The sequence below is a fragment of the Megalopta genalis genome, chromosome 2 (assembly GCF_051020955.1).
Source record: "Megalopta genalis isolate 19385.01 chromosome 2, iyMegGena1_principal, whole genome shotgun sequence".
Lineage (NCBI taxonomy): Eukaryota > Metazoa > Arthropoda > Insecta > Hymenoptera > Halictidae > Megalopta > Megalopta genalis.
In genome coordinates, this window is record NC_135014.1 from 3439427 (window position 1) to 3455282 (window position 15856).

Here is a 15856-nt window from a genome sequence, read left to right on the forward strand (position 1 = left end):
TAAGAAACCAAAAATAATCGTATCTCCTCGGCCGAAATTGTCCATTTTTGTGTACAAGCTGAAAGAAAATTAGGGAGAATTTACTGTATTTTTCTACTGTCCACTGAAATGCGAAATGATTTCAAGATTTCAAGATTTCAAGATTTCAAGATTTCAAGATTTCAAGATTTCAAGATTTGATTGAAGCATCGCATGCATTTTAAAATTAATAGTGACAAAAATTAGCTTGATGAAAATGGGTAAACGTTAGTAGAATTTACCAACATCGAGATAATTCTTTCAATTTGTTAACATTAAGAGACGACGTCAATTTTCGATTTACTTCCAGCTTTCTACAATTCGACTGTGGATCTTCGTGCAAAATAAAAATGTTCTGTACCTGTCGCTAGAAACACGAGTCATTTAGAAACCTTTTTCTTACTATACTATCATCATAATGAGTCGAAAGTAATGTGTCGATACTCTCCGATTTTTTTCATTCATCCTCCTCTTTAAGATTTCAGCTAATCATTTTTCTCGCGAACGCATGAAATCTGTAGTTTAGTTACCAGTAAAAAATTTGTTCGTCATTCATAATTACCGATTGCGGATTTCTATGCAAAATAAAACAAATCTGTTCTACAAAAAAAAGAACGGTTAGGAATTTCTTGCTTTCGCGTCTCACTTAATAACGACACGAGACATCTTTGTTTCAGTTTATTTAGGAGAGTACATGTGTGTAAATGCAACGATAAAGAGAGATAGTCATATATGTTTCAAATCAACATGTGCATATGGATTGAAAGTGATTGAAGTGACACTATCGGACAGATCTTTCCGGTAGACCTAACATATAATTTTAGTTGTTAAACATATTTTCCTGCTTTTTCTATGGAAACCGACTGTGTGTCGCATCGATTGCCTCCCAGCACGGTACAGGAGGAACAGTTTGCGGAATAAGATAAAGGAATCCGGATTCCGGTACCTCGATATTAGCCGACGTAAATGGAGACAAGCGGAGCCGCTTATACCGGAAAAATGGATCAGCGACGAGTGTGCTCGCGCTTGTCGTTCAGCGACAAACACAGAAGCTCGACGAGATACGTGGCTCCGGAACGGAGTCAAAGGGGCCGCGAGGGGCGGACCGGGCGGACGGGCCAAGGGAAATGACGAGGAAACGAGTGAGGAAACGGGAAAGCGGTCGAGAAGATTGCGGGAAAAGGAGCGCGACTCGAAAGAGGATGACTCGAGGAGGGAAACGGCCCGACCTGAATATCTCCGGCGAACTTTTCCATGAATACGCCATGCGGCGGGGGTCAGAGGGCACACGAAACACTGCGGTTACCCCCGAGGATCGGAAACCGGAAGGGAAATGAGAAAAGCTCGACTGTGACGAGAGGCCGCCTCCGAATCCGCGGATACAAGAATCGGCTTCGAACTTCATTCTGCTGAAATGCAACGACACTTTCGTGTTTAGATATGAAGACCTGTCTTTGTCGATCGTGGTCGAAACGGACTTGCAGGCAAAGTTTTCCGTCTTTCGAATTGTTTCGAATAGATATTTATGTGAGATATAATTATCCGAATGAATTCTGTCGTAAATTATTTCATTTATTAATTTGAATAATTCTTTATTCGTCATGAATTATTCTCACAATTCTTTATTCATCATAAATTGTTTCATTTATTGGAATAATTCTCCATTCGTCATAAGTTATTCTATATATTCGAATAAATTATACGCACAATTGTTTATCCGTCATAAATTATTCTATTTATACGAATAACTCTCTTGATTCGAATATATTATTCGCATAATATATTTAATTTAATATAATAATTAATATATAGTCTCCTAATATTTATTTTAATAGTTCTCCTAATTTATTATGGAATAATTATGTATTCTAGGTAACAATTAAAATTGGTGACCTGCGAACCCAAAGTACCGCATAAGAAAATATTAAAAAATAGTATCGGTTATTGTAACAAGTAAGTAATAAAAAAAACTTTCCCCTAAAGAATATAAAATGATTCGCAGAAGTTTCTTAATTGAAGATTTGCAAGTTCTTTGGTGATCCAGGCAGAAGAAAAATGCTCTTCTTTGTGTCTTTTACGAAGAATATTTTTTTTAAATCCTTCGAACTATGAGAATGATTGACAATTATTTTTAATCGAAGAGAATACAATTTTCATGGAATGGTAGAAATTCATTCAGAGAAAGAAAAACGGATTTTCACGCATTTTAATCTCATTGGGTAGGAAATATCGCAGTAATAGGTACATTTACTCTAAATTCGTCGAGCAATTTCGCAGAGCAGCATCGTTACAGTCCCAATAACCGTAAAGATAAACACCGGTCCGCATAAGCCGTTTCGATGCTAAGGCCGACTATTCTTTCCTCGTCCATCTTCGCTACGAAACGATAAATTATCGAGGACAAAAATAATTTCACCACGGCCGGTACACCTTTCCTGCGGAAACTGAATTGTAGCGGCGACAAAAACTGTGCGTATATAATTTTCGGGCTACTTTCCTTTTAAACTCTACCGGTAATTGCATTATCGCGGAAAAGGAAGAACGAGTGAGAATTCCGGCGAGAGGAGGATGTCCGCGATCGCGATTTTTTCGCGATCGCCGGTTCATATTTATTCATGAGACGGTCAGGATTAAGATTACAACGGGGACCGGCCGTAAAACGGCCGAACAGTGACCGTACACCTTTGCATCGGCCGCGTCCGATGTCCGCCGCGTATTTTTTCAACGGCGCGAGCTTTGAGCATACGTCAAAGTGAATTACGCGACGTAACTGAAAATTATGCGAGCGACACTGTGAACCTCCGCGTTCAACGTTCTATCCGGCGAACAAGCCGCGAAACAAAAACTCGCCGCGCCGGCCGGAAATTACGCGACGCGTCCGACCGAAAGCCCGCAAATTCTTTCGCGTTGACATTTTAATAACCGGTGATACCATTTTTAGTTCGAAGATAAACTTCCCGTAAAACGGTGGCATTTGCGAACGGACACGTCGGCCGCGATGGCCGGCGGGATCTTTTGCGGGTGCCGCGCGGATGGCAAGAATAATTTCGGAATTTTATCGCCGCGAGGAAATTATTTAGGATGGCACTTTGATGCTACCTTCTGAGTGGCTGTGTTTTAGCCGGAAATGAAAAATTTACGCCGCGGGCGAAGCGCGTGCTTCTCGCATGAGAATCTTGCGTTTTAGAATGCCGCGGGGAGGCAGGTTTTGTTCAAGTTTAGGTTGTAGAGACATATTTCCGTTTCGTTGATACAAGACAATCTTGAAGAAATATTTCTCGTTTTCTGGACAGTCCATTTATTGAAGATGTTTTGATTTTTCTAAAATAGTCCGATTTATTGAAAATATTTTGATTTCTCTAAAACAATGCAATTTATTGAATGTATTTTTATTTTTCGGAAACAGTCCAATTTATTGAAAATAATATCATTTCTTTGAAATAGCCCAATGAGTTAGAAATATTTCGATCTCTTTAAAATAGGCTAAGTTTAGAAACATTTCGATTTCTTTGGACTAGAACAATGAAGCCGTTACTTGTAATAGATTCTACAAATAACATTTTTGAAAAATGTAAACCGTGAGATGTTCATTTCTCATTTTTGAAGAAAGTTATAATACTCAGAAATAAAAATCTACAAGAAAAGTTAAATAATTACTCGCAATCCGAAAGTAGGGGATTCCTGAGGTGATTTGAAGCAATTTTTTCCTTAGCGAAAATGCAATCCGCGGCTTCGTTTACGAATTATTAACGAAAAACAGTGACCAATCAGAGGCGAGCTGGGCTCCGTGCACTCGTTGGCTGGGCCGCCGCGCGCCAGCCGAGCTTGCCCCTTATTGGTCAGTGTTTTTCGTTAATAACTCGCAAACAAATCCTCGGAGAAAATTTTCGCAAAGGAAAAAGTTGCTTCAAATGACCTCAGGAACCTTCCATTTCCTGATTGCGAGACATTTTCGGGACACCCTGTATATACACACAATTTATACAAAACCACCGAACTGACATTCAATCGACAATTGACCGTAGAATGATCGAGAGGTAGAAGAATGCATTGAACGCGGCGTTTCGTACAAAGAATTCGTTCTCACGGAGCCGTCGCGGCTAGGCTATCGCGGCGCAGACAGCGAGTCCGCGACAAAAGGCGGAGGAAGACAACAGACAGGTCAGCCACGGCGAACATACATATGTAAAAGCATACCATTTAACACATGGACGGAAACCGTGGTGGCTGGCGCGACATCCGTCAGTTCGCAGCTATAGTTCCCGCTGTCCTTTTTGTTCGCGTTCGCTATGTAGAGCCTGGACACCGCGCCGTTGGTGCCCATGTCCGTCTTCACGCTGAAACAGAAAGCAGAGGGTCTCCGTGTAGCAGCCCTAAGGATCGTTCCCCGAGAAACGGAAAGCAGACGTTCACCGTCTCGGTGACTGGGTTTCTTCTTCCTGCGTTGCCGACGTAAGGGGGGGGGGGGTCCAGAAATCCTCGGAAAACACGGAAGACGACACTGAAGGAGTTTGCTTTGAATCGTCCCCGGCAAAAAGCGAAGACGGGCAAAAAGGGGAGGGGCGGGACGCGGAACGAACGGAAGGACTCTGAAGGATCGAGCCCGATGAAAAATGGACGCTCGGGAAACTGTTATTCTCGCCGTGAGTCGTTGACCTACTCCGCCGTCCCGGAGAAATCAAAGACTAATGCAGTTTGATATTCAGTGTCTGCCTGCCGGTCTCTCGATATTCGATGGATCCTGTTTTGTTTGGCCGGCTCCCGAGGACCATTCAATTCGCGGATCAATCGGAGCAAGATATCGACGCTTTCGGTACCGAACATATTCTCATTTATTTATTTACACGGTGATTCGAATTAACCGAATCGAAGTTTGGTGGGTGGCAGTTTACTTAAAAAGATATATGCCTTGGAAACGACAGCGATTTTATTCATAATTCAATCAATTATTTGGAGTAATATTATGTAGCAATTTCTATTGAAACTGTTTTTTTTTTAAAGAAAAGTATTGAGCTTCTTTCTTACCTACATCACTGTCATTGAGAAAGCTATTAACCTTTTAGGCCCGTCGCGCCACTATAGTGACTTGCTCTAGTAGCTCACTCGCTCATCGTTTGAACCAAATAATCGTCTTCGTATGCATTGTTTCACACTTCTTTTGTCTTCACATCGATTTACAACAGTCTACAGGTTGTCCCAAAAATGTCTCGCAATCCGGAAATGGCGGGTTCCTCGGATCATTTGAAGCAACTTCTTCCTTTACAAAAATGTTCTCCGAGGCACCGTTAACGAGTTATGAACGAAAAACAGTGACCAATAAGAATCGAGTACGGCTGACGCGAGGCGGCCCAGCCAACCAGCGCGCGAAGCCCAGTTCCGCTCATTGGCTCGATCGCCTCGCGCCAGCCGAGCTCGCCTCTCATGGGTCACTGTTTTTCGTTAATAACTCGTTAACGGTGCCTCGGAAAAAATTTTTGTAAAGAAAAAAGTTGCTTCAAATGGCCCGAGGAACTCGCCACTTTTGGATTGCGAGACATTTTTGGGACACCCTGTATATACAGACAGAATATACAGTATCAGACTCTGCCGTCCAGAGAAATAGCCTCGCGCATAATTCAGCCGTACCTAAAAGGTTAATAGGCTTAGATATTATCGTAACAAATTTGTACATCCCTGAACACATTTCTAACATTTATTGGTAGTTATAATTTTTTTTAATCTAATGTAAGTTTTTGTAGAAAATACATCAAACGATCAATAAATGCTTAATCAAAAGAATAAATATCCATAACACCTGCAAGACATCTTAGATATCTGAGTATAATACTAAATAAATGTTAATATGAGAAGGGTGTGAGAAATGTTAATCAAAACCAAAGCATTTTATTTAACCCTTATAGCTATAGCTTTATGGATATAGCTTTGTTTGTCACAGAATTTAACGAAGAATATATGTATAATGATAATTTAAATTTAACAAAGAACAGCTCTAATCTACGTAAACTTAATTAAATTCGAAACAATGCTTCTTCCTTCATGAGGAACGCGAATTACGTCAATTTTCTTTTGAAACTCGGATGAAAACAGGCTTAATGTATGTGTAATAATAATGTATATGTATACTGTAACATATACTAATATTACATACATTTCTGTGTACCTATATGAGATATTTATGCGTTGAGTATGAAAGAAAGATTGAAACGTTGAAACTGAGCACCACTGAAGCAACCTTCTTCCTCGATCTTAACAAATTTGAAAACACCTATTGTATACAGTGGTCCACAAAAGTGTTCGTCCATCTTTTAAAACGCAATAACTATTTTAAAACTGAACTAAATGACATGAATTTTTTTAGATGATAGGGGGACTAGTCTACTAGACGATGACTGAAATGCTTTTTTCTTTTCATTCCAAGTAATAGCAAAATTAAAAAAAAAGCTTTTCGATCATCGTCTTTCGAGTCATTTAGATCTGTTTTGAAAAAGTTATCGCGTTTCGAAAGGTGTACGAACACTTTTATGAACCTCCGTACATACGAGTACCACAAAAGTTAACCGTTTAATTTTGACAAGTAATTCCGTCGCTAAGATATGCCGTCACCATAGTCGATCGCGAAAAGAAAGTCGATTACTGTATCGAGCCCAGCTCGCCGAGTTTCCGAGCCGTTTCCGATCGGCAGGGTTCGACGAGAATGGGGTAGCAAGAGGTTGAAGAAAGTGTAAATCAAGTTGCACCCTCCGCGAGACGTCTGCTGCTGACAGATCGACCGTCCTTCGTCCGTAAAAGACGCGGAATGGAAGGTCGTGCAGCATATTACGCGTCCTTAATACACCCTTACGGTCTACTTGTCCTGAAGCAACGTGAAACAGTTTCATTCGATTTACGAGACGCGCCTCCTGGCAAAGACGGAAACGAATTTACGAGTGTGTCTCGTATGCCGATTCGACCGTACCTAGAATTTCTTTACGCGTCCGCGGTGATATTGAATTACAGACGGATACGACCCTTCACCCTATCACGGAATCTATTTCCAGTGTGGGTTAAGGGAAGGTGTTTTTTTATTGGGGTCGCGTAGCCAATCTCTCGGACCGGATCATTACCGGTGGATGCTGGCCGTCGATCCTGTCGCGCCGTTTTCTACGGAGTTGATGACTGTCAATATGTGAGCCGTTTATTTTGAAAATGGCATAAGTCACTTTGTTTTTAAGTCGAGATATTTAAGGGTTTGCGCTTCAACACGTTTAAAAATATGGATGCTAACTTTCGAGAAGATTTACTTGTATTTGTTATCTCAGGATACTGATATTTTTCTCAGTATAAATAATTTCGTATAAACATTAAAAAATCGCCACTTTTCATTACGGTAAAGTGACTTGAGCCACTTTCAAAATAAATAGTTTAGAAAAATCACTGACATATATTCATTTTGTCCGACGTATTTTACCGAAGCGATGTTTTGAAAGGACAGTGATTTACTAAAATTGTTGAATAAATTACATATATAATAATAATTTATATCATGAACATATTTAATATAAAGGTTTGATTTAAGTATTTTTTATTGTAGTATTCATAAAATACAAAAATAATTAGTACATTTTGAAACATAAGTATAAGTAATTTATATGAAAATACATCGGTTCAATTTAATTTTCGTCATCGATAGGAGTGATCAAGTCCTCGGAAATCGTGTTCTGTTTCAAATTTTTTAAATAACTGTGGTATATTGGGGGTATATAATTAAGCAAGTCCATCATGACTTTGTATTTTGCTGAAGAAACAGGACGAGATCCAGTGTATAACGGATCCATTTCTATTTGTGAATAACGCCTAGGTCTTCCCCTTTTTGCTGACAAATCCAAAGTTAGAAATTCATCTTTTTCATCTAAAGTTAGTTTATAAAACATTTTATAGCCATCTGCTGGCGGGTCTGGAGGTAGCCGCCACATCGCTATAATATAACTTACAAAACTGCACTATTCTTTCGCACTTATAAAAATAAGTCCAGCGATCACAACTTTTTTAAAAATACTGAAAATAATTCAAAACAATACTTCGCACACACTTATCACACGTTTCTATTTCTTTTACACTAAGCCCCGCAATGAATTTCCCGAGTACAGCGACTTACGCCACTTTCAAAATAAACATGTTTGTTATACCGTTAATTAGCAAAACTTCTCTCGAACAAATCTCAATAGTTCTCAACTTACTGATCGCAAATTTTAAAAAAATGAAAAGATACCGTTCGATTGTAATTAGTGTTACCATTAACTCGATTTTTTTGAAAAAGTGACTTATGCTACTTTCAAAATAAACGGCTCATATATCTATATTTATTGTCTGTCTATATTCGCGGCGATGCTTAAATTAAACGTAAGGAATAATATTCATACTTAACAGATTATTACTAAACATTTCCGTCATAAAAATGTACCATGTCTTAGGACATTTTTTGGAGACATTTTATAATAAGTAAAAAATTCTGATATCTTACAGTGACATAACGATAACGTTTAACTTCATTCTATAGTTGTTTAAGATCAAAATTTCAAAACACAGCAGAGTTATTCGGTGTTTTTTAAATGACCTCTTATTCAATCGCTGTCATTGTTGTCAAAAATTAAAAAGTTTGAAACAAATAATTTTCATTTTGTAATTATAAGGCATTTTCTAAAATGTAGCTTAGAATTTTAAGGAAATACAATTATTTGTATAAGTGTCAGCAGTTCGAATAATAGAATCGTTTTTTACGTTAACAAATCAAGCTCGATCGTTAATAACAAAAAACCTAATTAAGACTTATACATGTAAAAGCGTTGAAAACATCGTTTGCAGAATTCAGAAAAAATGATTAAGAATTGGGATCGTTATAGATGATTTTAATTTCGATCAGAGATGTTTTTCTCGGACGCGAGACACCGACGCAATCGAGAATATTATCGAATAATTACAAGTTCGCAAAATTCTAATTAATTAGCGGAAGCACAGCAGAGAGAAAACGACGCAAAGAGGCTAGGTTCATAATATTATATTCGCAACAATAGGTAACGATGATGCAACGCGTACGTTGAGGCGTTGTTAAATTTCTCGTCCGCATTCCGTGGAAGCAAAAGCACAACAAAATGACGGCGGAATGATTTGCATTCGGTGTTGACGTTACGAGAAGGGATTGCGCAGAGCTCCGAACAATCTCGTTTGTATTTGGAAGGGATTGAAACGTCAATATTTTACGGAGCAAGAGAACAATACTTTAAGTTATCGAATGTATACCGAATCCCGTCCGATCACAATATAATGAAAAACAGTCGGGAATGGAACGAAAGTAAATCACGCCGACCGTACCGGCAGATCATGCGTCGAAGTAATACGTGGCAACGGGTTTGTTGCGAGCGATATATTTCAACAAATATTTAATTAAACTTTGCCGGTGAGTTCGCGAAGCTCGATTCGAGCAACGCGGAATAAAAAAAAAATATATGCCGATTCAGCGGGAAACAGTAAGGATATCGGCGAACGAAATTAATCGAATCGGAAACAAATGATACTCCCCGCGTTTCGGTTGTAGAAACTTTCTCGTTTTCCAAATAAGCTTCGCCAACGAAAAGGTTTAAGTAGCGACGTTCCCCGTTACCGTCACGTACTTCGGTTAGTTGATTACCGGTTCTCATTTTAAGGAACAATTTGATTCCGCGCGGCGGATTAAATCGCAACTTTCTTACCGCGATAACTGGACTGCGGATTTTGTGCATTTATAACAGAGATAAATGGGAGAAACACAAATCATCGCAAGTCTTTCAAAATATTGCAATAGAGGCTGTTCTACGCAAGTATCAGAAAAGAATGTTTTATTCCAAAAAATCGAGGCCATCATCATTTTTTAAAATGACACCATGACTTCAACGACCTGTTATACCATGGCTTTAGGATGGCCTTGACGTCGAAATGGATGAAATCAGTGAAATTTGCCAGGCTGTGGAACCAAAAATCTCTGGACCATGTGGCGTCACGCTGCGTGTTAAAAAACGCTCGAAATTCATCAACTCTGAACGCGTATAACTTTTGAATCAATGGTTTGCGCATCTTGAGACTTGAATTTTTTGTGTTTTCTCGACAAAATCTACGGTAATATGCATAAAATGGCCAAAAATCTCTGGACCCTTAAAGTAAAGATCAGCCTAGTTACCGGATAGACAGATAGATACAACTTTATTTAACTGCGAGAATTTACAATAGTCATCTTGATACACCGAAATGCAATTACAAACACGACCGATTTGTGCGAGTCTATATTTTCTTCTCTCTCCTAACATTCGAAGGAGATTTGATGCTCGTGTCATGGGAAAATTTCAATCGACGAAAAGAACATTGAAATTTACCTTTAATCCTTCGACTACGGCAGACTTTTAGACAAACTTTTAGACACAGTCTTACCATACGGTAGGATACTAATTCACGACGTACACCGAGAATGATGAACGTTTCGTTAGGCATGCATTTCTCAGAGAGTATATTGAAATAATCAAAACACTGAATTCGTTAAAACAATATTATTTATTTTTTTATATTCCGCATTGACTTGTTAGCGTGGATACTAAAAATATAACCTTGACATTAGGCTTTTTGATCGATACAATTTTCCGGACGCCTATAGACGCCGCTCGTGCCAGTGGACCGAACTAGGTGAAGCGCTTATAAACGCGTAACAGTATGATAAACGCAAATTTTCTAAGCGCCTTTAGGCGTCACCGGTGGTCAAAGGGTTAAATATTTTAAAAATTCAAATAATTTCTTGCTATACTAATATTTTACTCTTCCGTTTGTTATGATGCAATTAGAACGAAAGTATTTTGAACGCTGTTACAGATTAAAATGACAATATTTTGGATTATTCTATTTAACATACACAGTGCGACAAATAAGTTTCGAGACTTGGACCATATCTCAATAACTAATAGCGCTACCTATGTTTGTAGACCGGCGTTTGAAAGCTGTGACATTCCCATTTCCGACAGTATTAATTTTTATTCAATCGGTCGATAAATGGCGAAGTTATAACAGTTCTCCCTAAACAACTTTCTTGTCGATGTTGAAATATGACCAAAAATCGTTGCGTGTCAATCATTCCAAAGAAGTCGTTGCAGCCACCGGAAATGTTCCAAACTTCCTGAAATCAATTGTTACGGATGACGAAACATGATGCTTTCAGTACGACCCAGAAACCAAGTGTCAAAATGCGGAATGGAAGTCGAAAGACTCACCACAAGCCGAAAAAACACGAAAAGTTCCATCAAAAATCAAGACAATGCTCGTTACATTCTTCGATAGCAAAGGAATTGTCCACAGAGAATTCGTTCCAACTGGCCAAACAATTACTGGTGCATATTATCTCGAAGCTTCGAAGCGTTTGGTGTGCAGAATCCGTCGTATTCGACCCGAATTTCGTGATCCAGAGACGTGGTGTTTGTTGCACGATAATGCACCGAGTCACACCTCGCTCATTGTTCTTCAATGTTTGACTCGAAATCAAGTCTGTGTATTGAATCATCCACCGTATTCGCCTAATTTGGCCCCATGTGACTTCTCCCTATACCCAAAATTGAAATTGAAGTTGAAAGGATGTTTTTTTTAATGACATTTCGACCATCAAAACAGCTACAACACGAACGCTAGAGGCAATTCCACAAAATGAGCTAGAACACGCATTTGAATCACTGTTGAATCGCTGTAAGAAGTGTATTGAAACTGGAGGAGAATATTTTGAATAAATAAATCGGAAAATATTCATATATCTTGTCAGTTTCGAAACTTATTTGTCGCACTGTGTATAGCGCTGCAGAGTAGTGCGAATTATTATTATTATGGCAAAAGAAACGTGAATTACTGTACTTTTTTTGGAAATTAATTGGTAACATTTGGACATCCATTGAAAATGATTATTATTATATCTTCAAGTGACTATAATCTACTGATTCGAATTTTCCACAAATTCTGTGATCACAGAAGACGTTAACGTACAATTGAAAAGCTACCTAAGTGCTTACGATTGTAGTCATCTGCTTCTGGAAGAGCTTCGACAGAAACGTTCTTGATCACCTAATTCCTTGCACTTCGTGGAGCAATTTACAGCTAGCACCACCAACACTATCTACCTATAATACCTATACATCCATGAACGAAATCGAAAACCAGCACAATCAATACCGCATACGCACGATGGAAACTTTAAACCAGTTAAGTCTGTAGAAGTCTAGGAAGAGGGAACATTAAGATCATGAAACCAGAGTTGGGCATCATTCGGATTGTTTCACATAAATATATATTCATCTAAGATAATCAGTCGAATGAATTTCTTTTAGTCGAATATTTTATTCGACTTCTTTATTTATTCGAATAATTATTTATTTAGTCCAATAATTGTTTCTTTATCCCAAAATTGTTTCTTTATTCCAATAATTCTTTACTTATTCTAATAATTCTTTATTTATTTGAATACTTCTTCATTTACTCAAATGATTTTTCATTTATTCGAATAACTTTTTATTCAAATAATTCGAAAAAGTTATAAATATAAAAATAATAATAATAATAATAAAAAATAGTAATAAATATAATATAATGTAATATATATATAATTAAAGTAAATATAATATATAATAATAATAATAAATATAATATATAATATAATCTAAATAAAATAATAATAATAAATATAAAAATAAAAGTTATAATTCGAAGAAATAAATCGTTAAACTATGAACAAACACTTTATATTCTATCATTCTTATCCAAATTAGTAATTTTTCGTATGAATGAATTTTACATTCGGAAAGAGTTCGTGCCGATTTTACATAGTCAAGCTTCACAGTATGATCGCGGATGGTTGATTTTGATTTATTTAGCATTCCTGCTAATTGACGTAATGTCGAGCGTGGGTTATTCTCGATTTCTGTTCCAATCATATCTTCGTCCGTGTTGGACGGCCTACCTGGGCGTTCTTGATCTTCGAGGTCGAAATTTCCAGCTTTAAACCGAGCAAACCACTTCGGCACAGTTCTCTCGGCTACAGCATCCTCGCCATAAACAGCGCGTATCTTATTTGCCGCTTGTGTGGCATTTTTGCCCTTTCGGAAAAAGAAAAGCATTAAATGCCTATAATGCACTCTATTTGCCACCATATTCTAAGGCGTACAAAACTGATAAAAATGAACGAATCGTAACCAAACTTTTCTCCAAATATGGCTGAAGTTATCTCTTTTAGAATATGTACACATGTGTCATTTGTTTTCGATAATTGTGATATCGGCACGAACGATAAAATCGGCACGAACCTTCCGGACAATCCAATACATACATTTTTATCTAGATAAATCTCTGTGGCGTCGCATCCCTCTACCTGAGCGCGGCCGCTAGCAATAAAACAAGTACCGTTCCTAATCCTCAAAATTCCCTAAAAAACACGCACCCCTAATAGAACAATTCTCCTCACATCTGGACACCTCGACCCGCACGAGACTTTCCCAACTTTCTCCTTTCCTACGAAAGTCCATCTATTCCTTTCTTCTCTTCCACTATAAAAGAGACAAACGCGCAACTCAAAGAGCTCAGTGTGTCCTAAGTTGCTAGTCCTACGACATTACGCTAGTCGCGCCCGCGCTCATCGATAGAAATTCAATAAACTGCATTAATTTATTAATCTTATTAATTTATTTATTAACCTTCCTCACGCGCTCCGATTCGCTAACCCTCCCTTCAGTGCTAAATCTCTATTCGATTCAATATTTATCCGACACAGCGTCGAATCAGATTCTATCCGTATAATTCATAATCTAGATAAATATTTATTCGATAGCGTCGAATCGAATTCGATTTGTTAGTCTCTATCGTTGTTCCGTCATCCGAATAAAATTTTGCCCGACTCTGCATGAGACCAGCCAGACGACCATCGTCACCAATGCCCACGCATCCATCGCTAAACAATGTATCACCATCTACGAACGCGTCTGGCATTGCGACCGTCGCTGTGTACACGCGGTGACCCTTTAGACCAGTTAGGGAAGGTTGGTCTGGCGAGAGAGACGGAGAGAGAGAGAAGTGGAGTCATTAAGCAGGAACTACAGCGGGCCTCTTCTGGATACGATGCGGAAGGAAGGTGGGCTTTAAAGGAGCCAGGCCAGCTAAGGAGGTCGGAAAAACGAGCAGGCCAAAGATGCCGCAAAAAGGAAAGGGGTGGCGATGGAAGAGGGATGCAGGCTGCGGAGGGTGGCGTTGCCGGGAAATGAGGCTGCTGCTGGTGGTGGTGGTGGTGGTGGTGGTGCTGGGTGACGGTTTGCTGGTGCTGGTGCTAGTTTACTGGTGATGGTGGCACGCATTCCTCCGCGACGGACTGCTTTAAGAATTCATTTGGATCGCCGGGAAGCCACGTCGCGGCGCCCTGTAACTGCCATCTGCCGAGGCCGCAACTACTTCCTCGCTGGCAACCGCTCCTCGCGTAAGGAGTACCAACGGAGTCCTTTGAGAGTGCCGCATCGGGAACGTTCCCCCGAGGCGCACCAAGGGAAACCGTTAGGGCGTTAAGAGCACTTGTTGCCACCCCGTTATCGTTACTCTTCCCGTCGCGCAGTCTGCCTTTCCGTCTTCCTCTCTAACCCTCTCTCTCTCTCTCTCTCTCTCTCTCTCTCTCACCCTTTCTCTGTCTCTCTCGAATTCAACTCCCTCCTCCGAGATTCAACCCCTGTTACGTTCGACCGCTTGGTCTATGAAAGGGGGCAGGAGTTAAGTGGTCCCGTGGTTGCGCAAAAAAGACACATTTTTCACCCCATTCCAAGCCGATGGGATCAAACGCAAAGTATAAACAGCAGGAGGATTGCGGCGTGGAAATTGGCAGGGCTGGGGAAGAATAGATTTTCGAGATAGTAAAATAGATTATAAAATATATTTGTATCCTCTCATGTCGTACGGCAGAGCTTCGATTATCGGAATTCAAAATTCACAGTGAAATTCTTTTTATCTTCGATTAATACAATAGGACATGAAGAGGGTTTGTTCTAGGATCTTCTATAGTTTTATCGTTGTTATACTTGGGGTAATCAGAAATCTAAATAATAAAGATCGAGGAAAATCCAGTTCGGTTAATCGAGACTCTATTGTACAGAATTTGGCAAATAAACGTTTCTTGAAATAATAGTTACAGATGGAAATAGCATTTCAAATATATTTAGCTACGTAATATGCATATGTGACTACTATTTTAAAAACAGGTAGGCTATCAACTTTCTATGTATAGGGTGATCATTTTATCCTGCACATTCAAATATCTTCGTTATTTTTGCCGATATAAAAAAATGCTGATGTAAAATGCAGGAAGTTAACAGGCATTTATTTATTTTCTGAAGACGTTTAATAAGTTGTGCGTAATACAATAGTGTCTTTAAGTTGTTTAAATTTTTCACTGTTTTCAATATCATCTACTCATGCTTGTCAAAAATGCATAAAACCCAGGGCTGAGTAAGGACAGATTTTTGAAACAGTAAATAGACTATAAATATTTGCATCGTCTCACGTAATACAGAATTTGACGAATAAACTGTTTTTGAAATAGTAGTTGCAGATGGAAATAGCATTTCAAATATATTCTGTAATATAAATATACATCTGTAACTATCATTTCAAAAAAAAGTTTATAAAGAAAATCAATTTTTCCGCGCAGCTCTGAGAATTGGTAACCCGATGGAGATGTTGGAGATTTTGAAACTTTGTGAGATTGGCTAGTGATTGTCTCTGTTCTGACATCCGTTCGGAGACCAGTTGCTGCATTGGCTTCGTTAAAAACTGT

At 38.8% G+C, this 15856-nt stretch overlaps 1 protein-coding gene across 1 annotated transcript in view; it reads right to left on the bottom strand.

Moving 5' to 3' along the window:
- The window catches only part of LOC117228025 (opioid-binding protein/cell adhesion molecule), a 722263-nt gene that overhangs the window by 35275 nt on the left and 671132 nt on the right, over positions 1–15856 (bottom strand). Inside the window, exon 9 of the mRNA XM_076528700.1 lies at positions 4216–4355. Within this exon, the coding sequence (XP_076384815.1) occupies positions 4216–4355 (140 nt within the window). The remainder of the gene's footprint in view (positions 1–4215; positions 4356–15856) is intronic.